The sequence below is a fragment of the Aspergillus novofumigatus genome, assembly GCF_002847465.1.
Source record: "Aspergillus novofumigatus IBT 16806 chromosome Unknown P174scaffold_1, whole genome shotgun sequence".
NCBI lineage: Eukaryota > Fungi > Ascomycota > Eurotiomycetes > Eurotiales > Aspergillaceae > Aspergillus > Aspergillus novofumigatus.
This window is the reverse complement of record NW_020194274.1, coordinates 2047476-2061156: the sequence shown is the minus strand read 5'-3', so window position 1 is coordinate 2061156 and position 13681 is coordinate 2047476. Positions and strand designations below refer to the sequence as shown.

Below are 13681 nucleotides of genomic sequence, written 5' to 3'. Positions count from 1 at the left end.
TACTGAATGAGAGCTACATCCACAATATGAATATTCTCCAGTGCCTCTCCATCTTACTGCTACTCCCATGTACATTTGCAGATGTTGACTTCACCCTGCCGACCATTGGCACGAATTTCAAGGCTGGCGATGTCGTTACAGCACATTGGCGCGAGTCTGGCCAGTCTCCACGGATTTCGGAACTGTCACAGTATGATCTTTACCTCTACGCAGGAGGAGACACGACTGATACCCAGGTGAGTTGCTGGGCGTTACAGACAGTCCAGGAGTTCCTATTAACGGCAAGACGGGCAAATAGCAAGAAGTAGCTGTTCTGATCAAAGACGGTCTATTCGCTCGCGGGAGTTCGGTTTCCATCAAGATCGATCCTGGTGTCGGAGGCAATGAAGCCAACGCATAGTGAGACCTCGGGCTTTTCTTGCATGTTCATAGCTACTGCATTTCTCGTCTCCTACTGACGCAATTCAACAACCTGCAGTTTCTTAAAGATGGTTGCCTCTGGTCCTGAGGCCTTTGCCATCAATTTCTCAAATCGCTTCACACTCAGCAACATGACCGGGTCGTTTCCACCTCACCTCGTGGATGAGATTCGTTCTCTCTCAGATCCTGACGGATCCGCTGTCAAAGAAGATCTACGAAAGAGAGTGGTTGGAGTAGCTTACGCAGCTTACACTGTACCCTATCCTTTGCAGAGCGGTCCAACAAAGTATGCTCCAATGGCCAAGGAACCCGGGAGCACTATCCCTGCGAAGACGAAGGCTCCAGCGCCGCAGTTCACAGCAAGTGTCTACACAATCGCTACGACTTGGCTTCCTCCAGCGACAGTGCAAGCTACACTTTCTGCATCTGCAACGTACTCTATTGTCAGTGTTGAGAACACAGTAAGTGGATTCTTGCATGGCCTTGACAATAAACGTGCTTCTTCTAATAGACACTTTCCCTAGGCGTCCCCTGCACCGCATCCCCACGATGCCGCAATGAAAAGATTAATGGAGAGATGGAAGGACTAGTGAAGCAAATCGAAGAAGAGAATATGATACCATGACATTTCGATCGCATCCAAGTCACAAGTGCCAGAGGCTCTGCCTCCTATCGGCCAATTTAGCGGTGTTGAATCTCCTCTATTCACGGTCTATAATAGAATTAGCCTAGAACTGATAAACACATACTCCGTGATTCGTCCACTTCATCTTGATGGCTCCTGAATGTCGCTCAAAATGCAATTTCCAACGTAAGAACAGATAAGGTATCACTGTGATATGTGCAAAAATCATCCGAGTCATGTCGACTCGATTTATAATCGTTTCGCGCAAGAGATCTAGTCATTGGCCGAAATCATTCGAAGGTTGAGAACTGCTATTGGCGTGCGGAATCATCCGACCGAAAAAAGGATATATTCTCCCGAAGAGCAACGTATTCGCTATCAGCATATCCGAGCAAGGACTGAATGTGTGTGCTTCTGTGACCCTTTATGCGTGCAATCTCAGCGCTACCGTAATTGACCAGTGCACGACCAACCTCCTTGGGTTCCTGCCCGTGGTGGAGGAAGTCTCCATTGAGGGAGTCGGGCGAGAATCGTTCAACAACAACCAGTCGCACGGCTTCCTGTTGGCCAAAGTGGCCATCTACACCCACGACACCTGCTGGTAGGAGACTGGCTTTGTTCAGGAGAGCGCTATATGCCCCATGGTCGATGTACAGACTCCCATGTGGCTTGAGACCATGCAGCAGCCAGAATGATCGGGATTGAATCGGTGTGTCTGAAGGCAGAAAACGCGTATGTAGAGGCGGCGACAGCGGCGATTGTGACTCTGATGGCGTTGCTTCCACTGTTGAAGACTGCCCCGGAATACCTCGTTGCGTTTGCTGGAGATACTTTACGATCTCGAGGACATTGCCCGGTTTGGAACTCTTGGTAATCACCGTCGTCACTCCAGCACTGGTTGCTAACTTTGCAGCTACAATCTTTGTGCTCATTCCACCAGTCCCGAGAGATGAACCAGCAGACGACACGTCGGCTTCCAGAGACGAGATGTCTGAAACCACCTCGATGGGCTTAGCATCCGGGTTGTGACGAGGGTTCGAGGTATATAGGCAGTCAACATCTGTCATCAGAAAGAGGTAATCGGCCTTCACCATGGCCGCCGTTATGGCCGATAAAGTGTCATTATCACCGAATTTGATTTCCTTGTGAGTTTCGTCAGAACAATGGAAAATTTATGGGATAGAGGGATGCTTACAGAAACCGCCAGCGTGTCGTTCTCGTTAACGATGGGGATGACTCCCATATCGAACAGCTGGGCAAAGGTGTTTTGAGCATTGACATATTGTGTCCTCTAAATTTGACATTAGATATCTCGGGTTCAGCGGTTGCAAGTGCATGAGTCCTCACATCCGCAATGTCATTCCTGGTCAAGAGGATCTGCGCTACAGGAAGTCGAAGGTGCGAAAATAAACCGTCCCACAGGCTCATGAGTCTGCATTGTCCGACAGCTGCTAGCGCCTGGAAAATGCACCCGGTCAGAACCTTTACCCTTGCGGGACTTGAGAACGCTGGCTTATACCTGTATGCGAGGAATATATTTGGGTCTCTCGTCTACATCCATCCTCCGCAAACCAACGCCAACAGCTCCAGAAGAAACGAGGACTACATTGTGCCCATCCCTATGCAACTTGGCGGCTGTCTCGACGATCAAGGTCAAGATCGAGAGAATGGGCTCATGGGTATTCTCATCAACTATGGAGCTCGTCCCTATTCAACTGGTGAGTCAGTTATTCCCAAGCAACATATAGCATCAACCAGAGAACGAGAAAAAAACAGATCCCCGCACCTAGTTTTATTACAATGGTAAGACGCTGCGACGGCATTGTTACGACTATTTGTTGGAGGATTTCAGAAGCAACTAAGAACACCCATGACACAGAAAGTCGACAATTCAACAGATCGTGCTTGGACCTGAAATCCTGATGACTCGTTTCGTCTTCAATAGACTCTCAGACAATCCGATTGCGGACCATTTGTTTTGCCGCCCGTCACCGCATATGCGGAGAGCCCTGACGAATCTTCTTCCTTCCGCGCTCTAAACTAGATCCACTGGTGGATAATAGTTCTCTGATACAGCTTCGAAAGTTAGCAACTTGGCTTGAGAAATGTCAGATTCGCAACCTAGCTCAACTTCTTCTACCGGCGGCAAGTCTGATAGTGGATATATTCCTGGAGATGACACATGGACCCAATGGCGCAATATATTTGCTATCTTGACGGGAAAGATGACGGATGAGGGAAAGGAACAGTTCCGGATTGCACGAGATATCCGCAATGAAGCCGCAGATTGCAAGCGCTGCGAAGATCAAAGAGACTACCTATTACAGTACAGTGAGTTCTGGAACTACTCGAAGTTTTAATGATTACTTCACACTGAATTGCTGTCCATATTTATCCACTTGTCATTAGCTCCTCTGAACTGGGTCTCCATGGAAATTGTCTGACAAATATATGCTTGTCCAGGTCCGATCATACGGTTTTTGAGCGACAATATTCGACAGCTAGGGGGCGATCTTTCCAGTCACAATATCTATTGCCGCCGCTGTACGAGCAGAAAGGCTGGGGGCTTTGATCCGGAATATGGCATCTTGGTTTGCGCGAACGAGATGAAGGACCAAGGGCATCTGGAGGACACAATGGCACATGAGATGGTCCATGCATATGACCACCTAAGGTTTAAGGTGGACTGGTCGGATAATCTGAGGCATGCAGCTTGCACAGAGGTATTGAACTCTTTCGTGAGACCCAAGCCAGCATTAACTGACCTACTGCAGATCCGAGCAAGCTCACTTAGTGGTGAATGCAGATGGGCGCGAGAATTCTTCAGACGCGGTCAGTGGAAGTTCACGCAACAACATCAAGAGTGTGTAAGAAGAAGGGCCATCTTGTCAGTAAGAGCTAGACCTGGATGCAAGGATGAAGCCCATGCGGAGAAAGTGGTCAATGAGGTTTGGGACAGCTGTTTCAGAGACACGCGGCCCTTCGACGAGATTTACCGTTGAGACTCGTGGTTTTCTTACGAAGATACGTCAAGCCTACCCTACCTGTCTGATTTTGTCCATGAAATCTGCGCTCTGCAATGTATTATACTCAAGTTCAGGATGTTACAAATAGAAGATACCAGATGACGCCGAGCTAAGAGCCCTGATGGTTCAGATCTTCGAAAAAAAAAGGGGGAAAGAAAAAAAGCACAAAGCACCTTCCAACTCCATGCACACAGGCTGAAATGAACTGACTGACAAGGAAAGGAGGTACAACACCCTAACTCCAAAAATGCATGGGTCTTACCATCATGCTTTGACTTCCTTTGAAGAACCAGAACTCCGTTTCGTGACCCGGTCATCCTTCAAGCAATGTTTAAGGATCCAGGGATGTCGCTGGATCTCATCAAGGGAAATACGCTTGTCTGGGTCGAGAACGAGCAACTGTTTGAATGTTAGCAAGTGTACTTGCCCTGAGCAGTAGGGTTGGCATACTCTCTTGATAAGATCTTTTGCCTCGGGACTGACAAATGAAGGCACCGTCATGTCCGCTCTCGCAATTCGTCTTTGCGTCATAACGGGAGTGTCTTCGAAGGGCGCTTCCCCAACCAAGAATTCATAAGTCAAGACGCCCAGGCTCCATAAATCAACCTTTTCGCTGTAGTAGTTGTCTTGTGAGTTGGGCTTGAGCATTTCGGGAGGAAGATAGTCCAGTGTTCCACACATCGTCTGCCTTCTGTTATTGGGCGCATGGACACTCCACCCAAAGTCACTGATCTTGATTTCCCCGTGGATTCCCACGAGTATGTTCTCCGGCTTGATGTCGCGATGCATGACGTGCTTCTTATGCAAGTACTTCAATGCGGCAGCCATCTGCGCAATATATTGAGCTGCCTTCCACTCGGGAAAGCGGTGCTCCTTCCGGAGGTGCTTGTACAACTCTCCTCGGCCGGCGAACTCCAGGATCAAGAAAATTCGCTTGCTATCATGGAAGTGGCCGTAAAGTCTGAGAACATTGGGATGGCGTAGGTTGCTCTGTATCTCAATCTCGCGTCTAACTTGCTTCTGCACTCCGCCCTGCTGCAGCTCGGATTTGTGCAGGACTTTAAGAGCACAAACGAAGCCGGACGATCGCTCTTTGGCCAGGTAAACCCTACCAAATTTCCCCTTTCCCAAGGGCTTGCCGATCTCAAACATTCCCAGATGTAATTTCTTGGGGCCCGGCTGCTCGTATAATGGTGTTGTGTGTCGCGGTTCTCCATTCTCATCTGTGTCACGGTGCGGCAATGTGCTCTGAGCTCCCTTGAGAGGGGACGAGCCGGCATTCATCGCATTCACTTTGTTCTCATTTGTGTTTTGCAGCGCAAGCTTCAACAAGGTTGACCGACTTGAGCCACTATTAAACTGCCCAGCGGCTCCGAGGCCTGAGAGTGACACTGCTGTTGACAAAGAGCCCTGTCGAGCCGGATTAGCAGGCTGTTCCCCTCTCCCCAAAGACCATTGCAAGAGATTCACCTTGTGCTTTGAGTATGTGCTGCCATTCTTCCCATGATCAGTATCATCTTTGACAGAGAGGTGCTCAAAACGAGCCTCTAGCGCCTTGGTAGCCATGAGAATCTTGGGATGAGAATTGTCAACTGCTCTGGGAAGAGGAGAAGCAAGTAAGACTGTGCGATTCAGAGAAGCTCTAATGGTTTATGCAATCATAGTTGAACCGATAATGGAAGATTCGGATTGTCAAATAATAAATAGTAGTCGGGAGTCCTTTGAGAAAGAGAAGAGGAACATCGAACGATCCACTTGTTTATCTAGTATGCTCCTTTGACACATCACCACGGCAACGGATCGGGCCGCCTCTTTCTCCGACACCGCGGGGTATCTACTATTGGCGACGAGGTTGAATATATGTCGTTCGACTTAGCGGCATCTTTAAATGGATGACAGAAATATACGCCCCTTGTAAGCGATTACCAAGGTGCTGATTTGAAGGGGCTGAACAATCGAATTTCAATTCTTGGTACTTGAAAGAACCAGAGAATGGCCTCAGCAAGCTCCGCATCCACTATGAATGCCGCCGCAGTTTCCCCAGGCGTCCAGAGGCCCAATGTTATCTCGGTGAAAGGATTCAGAATAATAACTCAGAAGCTCCCTATTTTGAAAGCTGAGCCAATTGAGGAGATGACGAAAAGGTTAGGTATTGCGCTGCCGGAAATGATCTTCGGCGACAACTATGTCACCGTCGAATCTGAAAACAAGGATTGGGGCATTACCTTCAATGCGTTTGACGCGCTGGATCGTGTAGACAAGACGGGCACCTCTATGCTCAGAGTCGCGCATTCAAAAGAATGGCAGAAGAGCAGGTAAGCCAGCTCCCTATGGTGCAGCCGACCCTCAACTACCTAACACGAAACAGGGAGAAAGCCCATGAAGGTATCAAGGACGTTGTCAAACCATTCGATTGGTCCTACACCACAGATTATATGGGCACTGTCCATCCCAACAGTCGGCCCTTTGAGATAACGGCGAAGCCCATACCTATCGAGTTACTGAAGCGCCCAGATCCGATACTGTTCTTTGATGAGGTTATCTTGTATGAAGATGAACTGGCTGACAACGGCATTGCTATGCTGTCCTGCAAGATTCGCGTAATGCCAGACAGGCTCCTGCTGCTCTCGAGATTTTTCATGAGGCTCGATAACGTACTCTTCCGACTTCGAGATACCAGATTATATGTCGACTTCGAGAGTAAGGAGGTCATTAGAGAATATCAATCCAGGGAATGCGATTACGAAAGAGTCCGCCAGGTATTGTGCTCCAAATGACTCGTCAGTCCCCATGAGAGATCAGTCTATTGATGATATTTCTTTTACAGTCTCTGGCGACTACGAGAGACGATGTCCCGGCAATCATGAGAGACCCAAACAGGCTCTCTGAAATTCTCCCCGTCATAGAAAAGCGCTTGGATAAAGTGAAACTGGATGCATAGCCACGAAACACTATAGAACCTGTGCAACTACCTATTGGCCACCATGGCAGGATGATTGAGTCGATCGACATCGCTTCGCGCGCCCTCGGGCTCCTCTTTCCGAGTGGCCTCCGCCATTAGTAACGGCTCATCCACTGTCTCCCAAGAGAGACTCGCAACCAGTTGAAGGTACCTGAACCCCTGCCTTCAACAAATAGACAACTTGCGAATTGTCTTTACTGTCGATGATTGCAAATTCGAAGACGGGCTTTGTATGTCCTCGTAGTCACAAATGATCTAGACTAGCTGGCGGGGAAATCTATTGGCTGTTCTGCGTTGATGAGGTAGTCCTGAGCAAACAGTGCAAACAGAGCTTCCGCGCTCCACGCATCATCAGTCTCTACCTCAGGACGAGCTTCATCCCGACACATATATGCTAGTCATCGAGCGAACTATATTGGCCGGATTGTTTCGACCAAAGATGCCTTCCCAGAGTTTGAATCTGACTTGGGTTCGCGCGCTACGCAAATCGGAGTGTCCCCAATCTCAAGTATGTAGCAACACAATTACCCAAAGTCCACTCCGAAAAATTGCCTGACTGACCATGAAACGAACTGTAGGCGCATGCACTCAACCTGTCTGTAATTTCGCCCCGAAGTCATCGGCGATCCTTATACATATCTGCACCTATCGCATCGCAACCTGTATCTCCAGGCCTTGTGTCCCTGCGCTCGCCGGCCCCTCCGCACCGCAATGCCCGTTTGATCCAGCAGGCTTTGGGTTCAGTTCTACACTGGCGGGCCTCTTCACGATTATCGAGGGCTATAATCCCTCGCCCTGGAACGGCTGCGGAAACATATGTCGCATACGGCATGACCCAGAAATTATTCGAGGTTTGTTCCAGTCAAGCCGACTACAGCATTCCTCAACTATCCCAGAAAGGGGCTCAAGTTCCCAAAACTGAAGCCGGGGAGGATCTTGGAGTTGGAGAGGGGTGGTGGTACGAAGGTATGTACCGATCTTGAAAGTCTTTTGTGCTTGTTTTCTATCATAGCCGCGGAGGGCTGACTTAAGTACGTCCAGATTTGGGACTGGTTCCAACCTTCTCGACTTGGTCGCAGGTTACGTTTCTGCACATGTACCTCCTCACCGTCCGACTGCGCGCTTTGCCGTCATATGAAAGCCTGCAAACGTACTCCCGGCACTTGATAGACCACTTCTCACATAATGCGGAGCATCGCATGGATGTTCTACATGGTCTGACAAGTCGCGCCATCCGGAACAAGTTTCTCAAAGACCTTTTTATTCAATGGCGAGGCGTCCTTGCTGCATACGACGAAGGCCTGGTGAAAGGTGACGCTGTGCTAGGAGCTGCTGTGTGGAGAAATCTCTGGAAAGCAAGCCACACCGGGCCGCATGGTGAAGAGATGGATTGGACTAAGGTAGCACGGGTTGTTGCGTATATGCGCCGCGTTATATCGGAGCTTTCCCAAATTAACGAGGCCGATCTAATTCTACATATCGGCCCCGGGCCCGGTGGAAAGCCCGGCATCTTTGGTTATTCGGAATTGGATAAGCAGTTGGTCGATGGAAAGCGATGACCATGTAAACCAAATATCCATGTATTCGTTCGAACGCAAATCAGGACTATGCACGTCCTGAGTCTCAGGACTGACCATTTCTCCTAACTGAAGAACATACACTGTCCTCCATCTAATTTATGAAGTACCGTGACGGACTCACTACCATTGTCTCTTCAGCTGTTCGGCCACAACACCAATCTGGTTGTTGATGGCCGATGAAGTTAGGTAAGGCCATGGTGGTTTTGCAAATGTCGCGCTCGCAGACGGTTCGAGCCAAATTCTGTGCCACTCCAGGCAAGCGACAAGAATTCCTGGATGAAGGAGAAATGCATAAAGTGGCCAGCGCTCCACCTCGTTTTATTCGTCTTTCTTACCGAAAAGGTCCTTTTCAACCATGGCGCGGCAAATAGGATGGTAGAAATCCCTGTGCTTCTCAAATGTCTCAATGGCACGCTTACGGTCAAACTTTGCCAATTTCCGATACCTGCACCCAAGATTAGCTTCAGGACGAATTGCTGGAAAGTAGCACCTGTAGGAATAGCTTACAAGGGTCGCACGAATTTCATCCGACCAATCTTGCCAAGTAGATCTGCCGTCGGTTCAAGCACACTTGCATCGCCTGCCTGCAGACCGACTTGGAAATACAGGTTGGCCACCTCGATATTCTGGCTCGCGGCAAGTCCATAAATTTCACCCATCAGCTTAGACAGTTCAGGGGTCAGCTGACGCTCGGACACGAGAATCTGTTCCAAGAAAACCACGACTTGATTGGCAGTCAAGCCTCGGATATCCTCTGACTGAGGCTTGAAGGAAGAGTTAGGCAAAGATAGCCACTTTTCAGCTAGATCATAGACAACATCAACGAGCGACGTGTCGAAATCTGGCTTCGGAGGCAGACCAGGGCATAGAACCATCTGTCCCAGTCAAGCTCGTTGAGTGCTGTCGAGGCTTCCGAATCATCCTTGAAAAAATCCAAGATTGTGCTCTTGAATTCATAGGAGTCAAGTGATTTGCCCTTGTATTTATTGAAGTACTGAGCATGATTAGCGGGACGCCCTTATCAAGGCAGGACTGTCAACATACGTGAGGGATGAATAGATCGAACTTGCTCTTTCCAACCAGATTCTCCAGGTGGAATAAAAAGTTGAATCCCTTCTCGTACGGAATGCTTGAGAAAGCGTCATCCGGGTCCATGCCCTTCAGGTTAGTGATAAGTTTGGTGAAGTCATGCTCAGGACCGAAGTGCTCTACAGAGTCTGTGAGAGCCTTCCATCCAATGATGGCGGAGAAATGACGATAAGGCTCGCCGTGGCTATAGCCGTTAGTGACACGGAGCCAGAACGCTCGGGACAAGGATACTCACACTGCAGCTACGATCTTCGCGCGGTTAGCAACAATCAATACGTCTACCCTCTAGAAGGCCAGGAAAGGAGACTTACCCGCCTCTCAAGGTAAGTAGTCCAGCCTTCATTCAACCAGAAATGCTCCCACGAGGCATTGGTGACAAGGTTACCGCTCCAGCTATGCGCAAGCTCGTGAGCAATAACGTCGATATTTTCCCGATCCTGCGCAGTAGATTAGAACTGCCAAAGGGCTTCCGAAGTCATGGTGAGTCAATGCAATACCTTTGAGATGATACTGGGGGTGGCAAATGTAAAGATTGGATTTTCCATTCCCCCGTACGGAAAACTGGGGGAAGGATCAATACATTATATTCTCCCCAAACGTAAGGGTAAACAATTTTCTGTACGCAAGTCAGTCGAGTATCTAACTTCGCTGGGTCATTCAGACACACCTCGATTGCATTGATGAATTTCTCCGTATCTGCTTCGAGCTCCCATTGACATTCGCTGAGCTTGTCGGGACTAGTTGCGACAACGCTACGGGGTCCGATCGGGGCTTCAGAGATATCACTTAGAGCTTTCTGTCAGATGAAACTCGCCAAGTGGTCCCAATGAGTGGCGAAATCGTAAAGGAAGAGTGGAACAAACAAGATTGGGGGTTTGGTGGGTGGGGTGGGAAACGACTCACCCGCTAGCTAACGCGAAAAGATAACTTGGAATTGGGACCTTCTGGTGGAACTTGTATAAAGTCTTACCATCAGACTCCGGAGCCTCAGATGAGTCCCGAACGGGGAGTCCGCTGGCAATCACCGGAAGAGGTGAAGTGATGTTGAAGTCCAGTGTGCACTTGACATCCGGCGTATCTTGACAGGGAAAGATGGACCGGGCGTGTATAGCCTGGCACTGAGAGACTAAAAAGAACTCCTGTCAACATCTGTTCGTTCCTCTGCTAGGCTCACCTGCTACATCCAGGATTCTTGCGTGGTTTGTTTGAGTCTCTTTCCACGAGAGGGGCGCCCAGAGAGCGATTTGACTTACACATATAAGGGTGCTTCTTATTTGATGTTTGAGCAGGTGTCAGCCATTGAAGAGCAGTACACTTCTCAGTGGTTTTGACAGATATCTAGACTCATCAGACCGGAACATACATCGCCTAAGAATGGAGATTACGGCAACATACGTCGACCTCAATAGTTTCGTTGAGCTTCACACCTTGATCGAGCGTGATCTTCAGAGGGGTGCCGTATGGTTCCAGTCGAGGAAGAAACTCCCACTGGGATGGCTGTCCGTTGACTTTCACACCACCAATATCAAGATTGTTGGTATCCAGGATGATATGGTTGGACTCGCCATGAGTGGTAGAACGGAACTGATGGATGACATTTCCAGCAAGCTTTCTCTGGTCAAAAAGGATGTCAAAATTTGCAGTAATATGAGTAGACACCCAATTATTGTAATTGCTCAGGGTATTTGGATCCCTGGGGGGTTGACAACGGTCGCCATGTTGCGTCTTTGGCTGCGAGAAAACCGTACAGTCCACCTGGTTTGAACGTCAAAGATGAAAGTCGGTCTTGAACCAGCGTAGATATAGCTTCGAGGAAAGCTTAGCCGCCGAAGCTGAAAGCGAGGCACACCAATCATAAATGATTCCCTGGGTTCTTATGGATACCTTACCTGAACCGATCAACTAACAGTGAACATTTGAGGGGAGGTTATATCCGGACGCGGCCACATGCGGAAGATGGAAAAAATTCATGTATTGCCGTTACGTACAGCAATATCCATGGAAAGATAGAGAGATAGAGGGAACGGACAGATGAGGTAAGGTAGAAGTAGATAACTAACGAGCTTCGCCTTTGAATCTGTCTCTCTATGATGTCCTCGCCTCTCGATGTCTTTCTGAGAGTAATGCTGGCAGGTATCTGATGATTCCATATCTATGTGCGTACACTTAATACTTTAAATCTTTCATGAACGATGAGTGTCGTTTCTCGCAGCTATGCTATATTATTAAGGTATCATTGTTAAGGACCTTGTAGGTACGCCATGCATCACTGTACTTGCCTTCGTACCTCTGCCTGTGTGATACCAAGGTAAGTAGCGCAGGCGTTCGTTACAGCAGCACGCCAGTGGAGGTAAACAAGCATATCAAACGCGTATCCATCAAGCTTCTCGAGTCTCGTCCATTATGTTATTCAGTTTGTCCACCTCTCAATCTTATTAATATTTAGAGAAGTTAGATCAGCACAAATACATGGCGTAGTCCTGGCATGCTTAGGCAATAATAAACAGGTTACATTCAAAGCTCCGGGTACTCTGTACTGCTTTACCTATGGGTAATCTAGTCTACAGGTACAATTGAGCTCCCAGAACATCTAGCTGTCAATGATTTTCCCACTCATCGCGTATATATCGTCAATTGACACTCACTGTATCTATACGTTCTTTTCAACTTAATGCCCTTTGTCCTTCCCTAATATATATAATCCGTTCTTGATTTGAACCTCCTCACCACCTTTGCTTCATAAGTAGCTCCAATGGATACACCCCGAGTTCAGGTAGGCGCGCCGGAGGCCGCCCAGGCTCCTGAGAGCACCCAAAACACTGAAACTCCCGATGTGGATATGAATGAGACTCAGCAGAGCGCGGTGAATGAATCCCAAGCAGACGCGACACAACAGGATATCTCTCTGCCTGACGCGCAGCCAGCTAGTTCAACACCAACGGAGCCGCCGCAACCTCTCAAGAAGAAGGCTGGCCTTCATTTTCTTGAGTAAGTTCAGATCTCCGGGAAGCTTCAACAATGCGACCCCAATTGGCGCATGGACGGCTCACACCACTTAGCTACCTGACGTCGCCCATTGTAGAACTCATCGTCGGGAAGGACGAGTACAAGACTTCCTTAACAGCGCACCAGAGCTTGTTGTTGGAATCGCCATTCCTTGCGCAGGCTGTCGCCGCATTCAGCGAATCAGGTCCCGTACGTACTAGCTTCCTCCTGAGCAGTATTCTGGATGCATTTACTAATACAATATCCGGCATGCAGCGGCGTATTGAGCTTCCCGATGAGAACGTCGAGGCATTCGGTTGCTTCCTGCAGTTCCAATATACCCATGACTACTCCGCATCCCCCGCCGATCCATCCGCCGATCAAGACGTTGTAGGTGAGCTGGACGATAGCGGCGAGCTACTGTTGAAACATGCGCGTGTCTACACTCTAGCAGAGAAGCTCGGCGTGCCTGCGCTCAAGAGTCTGGCACACTCAAAGATCCACCGTATCAACAGTACCTCTCACGGAGAAATCGCGTACGCTCGTTATGTCTACACGCACACGCCCGTCGACGATATCACTATTCGAAAGCCCGTTGCCTCCTTCTGGGCCACTAGAAGCCATGTGCTGCGCCACCAGGCTGAAGAGGAGTTCAAGAAGCTGTGTCTTGAAGTGCCTGAGTTCTGCTTTGATATACTCAGTCTTGTTCTTGACCAAAAAGAGAAACGTGCTCAGGATCGAGCAGAGACCGAATCGGGCATTAAAGGCAGTGGTAGGAAACGTCTCAGGAGCGGTATCTAGGCGGCATCCCCTCTTGAGACGGGCTATTGAATATCCTACGTTTAATCTGTTGTCCTGTGTTTTGGCGATTGTATCTGTATCTGTGTCAAAAAGGACTTGAGTGTACTTACCTTTTCTCTTCTTCTCTTTTACATTACCCATAGCGACCTGTTCACAGTACAATGTAACAGTACAATGTTCGAGACAAGCATTG

The 13681-nt window shown here is 48.8% G+C and overlaps 8 protein-coding genes across 8 annotated transcripts; 5 read left to right on the top strand and 3 right to left on the bottom strand.

The window, feature by feature from the left end:
• Positions 1-26: 26 nt before the first annotated feature.
• P174DRAFT_456288 (putative beta-1,6-glucan biosynthesis protein (Knh1)) lies at positions 27-1010 on the top strand (the record flags this gene model as incomplete). Its single annotated transcript, XM_024829417.1, has 4 exons — positions 27-236; positions 299-399; positions 479-881; positions 945-1010. 4 exons carry the CDS (start codon positions 27-29, stop codon positions 1008-1010), a joined length of 780 nt encoding a protein of 259 aa, XP_024687184.1.
• A 94-nt stretch (positions 1011-1104) lies between these two features.
• P174DRAFT_437008 (glutamate 5-kinase) lies at positions 1105-2961 on the bottom strand. Its single transcript, XM_024826180.1, has 5 exons — positions 2832-2961; positions 2565-2752; positions 2393-2503; positions 2241-2336; positions 1105-2187 (listed from the first exon to the last, which is right to left on the bottom strand). The coding sequence occupies exons 1-5, from the start codon at positions 2866-2868 to the stop codon at positions 1357-1359; spliced, it is 1263 nt and encodes a 420-aa protein (XP_024687183.1). The 5' UTR covers positions 2869-2961; the 3' UTR covers positions 1105-1356.
• A 56-nt stretch (positions 2962-3017) lies between these two features.
• On the top strand, positions 3018-4470 carry P174DRAFT_437007 (mitochondrial inner membrane protease ATP23). Its single transcript, XM_024826179.1, has 3 exons — positions 3018-3376; positions 3509-3768; positions 3820-4470. The coding sequence occupies exons 1-3, from the start codon at positions 3151-3153 to the stop codon at positions 4045-4047; spliced, it is 714 nt and encodes a 237-aa protein (XP_024687182.1). The 5' UTR covers positions 3018-3150; the 3' UTR covers positions 4048-4470.
• P174DRAFT_508824 (aurora family serine/threonine-protein kinase) lies at positions 4105-5785 on the bottom strand. The gene is made up of 3 exons (XM_024831492.1): positions 5542-5785; positions 4522-5481; positions 4105-4470 (listed from the first exon to the last, which is right to left on the bottom strand). Exons 1-3 carry the CDS (start codon positions 5635-5637, stop codon positions 4336-4338), a joined length of 1191 nt encoding a protein of 396 aa, XP_024687181.1. The 5' UTR covers positions 5638-5785; the 3' UTR covers positions 4105-4335.
• Positions 5786-6090: 305 nt separating this feature from the next.
• On the top strand, positions 6091-7012 carry P174DRAFT_416317 (TIP41 family protein; the record flags this gene model as incomplete). Its single annotated transcript, XM_024824483.1, has 3 exons — positions 6091-6386; positions 6440-6830; positions 6899-7012. 3 exons carry the CDS (start codon positions 6091-6093, stop codon positions 7010-7012), a joined length of 801 nt encoding a protein of 266 aa, XP_024687180.1.
• A 460-nt stretch (positions 7013-7472) lies between these two features.
• P174DRAFT_416316 (uncharacterized protein) lies at positions 7473-8592 on the top strand (the record flags this gene model as incomplete). The annotated part of the gene is made up of 3 exons (XM_024824482.1): positions 7473-7541; positions 7612-7999; positions 8075-8592. 3 exons carry the CDS (start codon positions 7473-7475, stop codon positions 8590-8592), a joined length of 975 nt encoding a protein of 324 aa, XP_024687179.1.
• A 339-nt stretch (positions 8593-8931) lies between these two features.
• Positions 8932-11558, bottom strand: P174DRAFT_456283 (bifunctional aminopeptidase/epoxide hydrolase; the record flags this gene model as incomplete). Its single annotated transcript, XM_024829416.1, has 11 exons — positions 8932-9058; positions 9121-9407; positions 9473-9607; positions 9658-9876; positions 10014-10139; positions 10214-10318; positions 10370-10487; positions 10606-10828; positions 10956-11040; positions 11098-11395; positions 11446-11558. 11 exons carry the CDS (start codon positions 11556-11558, stop codon positions 8932-8934), a joined length of 1836 nt encoding a protein of 611 aa, XP_024687178.1.
• A 633-nt stretch (positions 11559-12191) lies between these two features.
• On the top strand, positions 12192-13671 carry P174DRAFT_437004 (uncharacterized protein). Its single transcript, XM_024826178.1, has 3 exons — positions 12192-12690; positions 12762-12897; positions 12964-13671. The coding sequence occupies exons 1-3, from the start codon at positions 12455-12457 to the stop codon at positions 13486-13488; spliced, it is 897 nt and encodes a 298-aa protein (XP_024687177.1). The 5' UTR covers positions 12192-12454; the 3' UTR covers positions 13489-13671.
• The last annotated feature ends 10 nt before the right edge of the window (positions 13672-13681 follow it).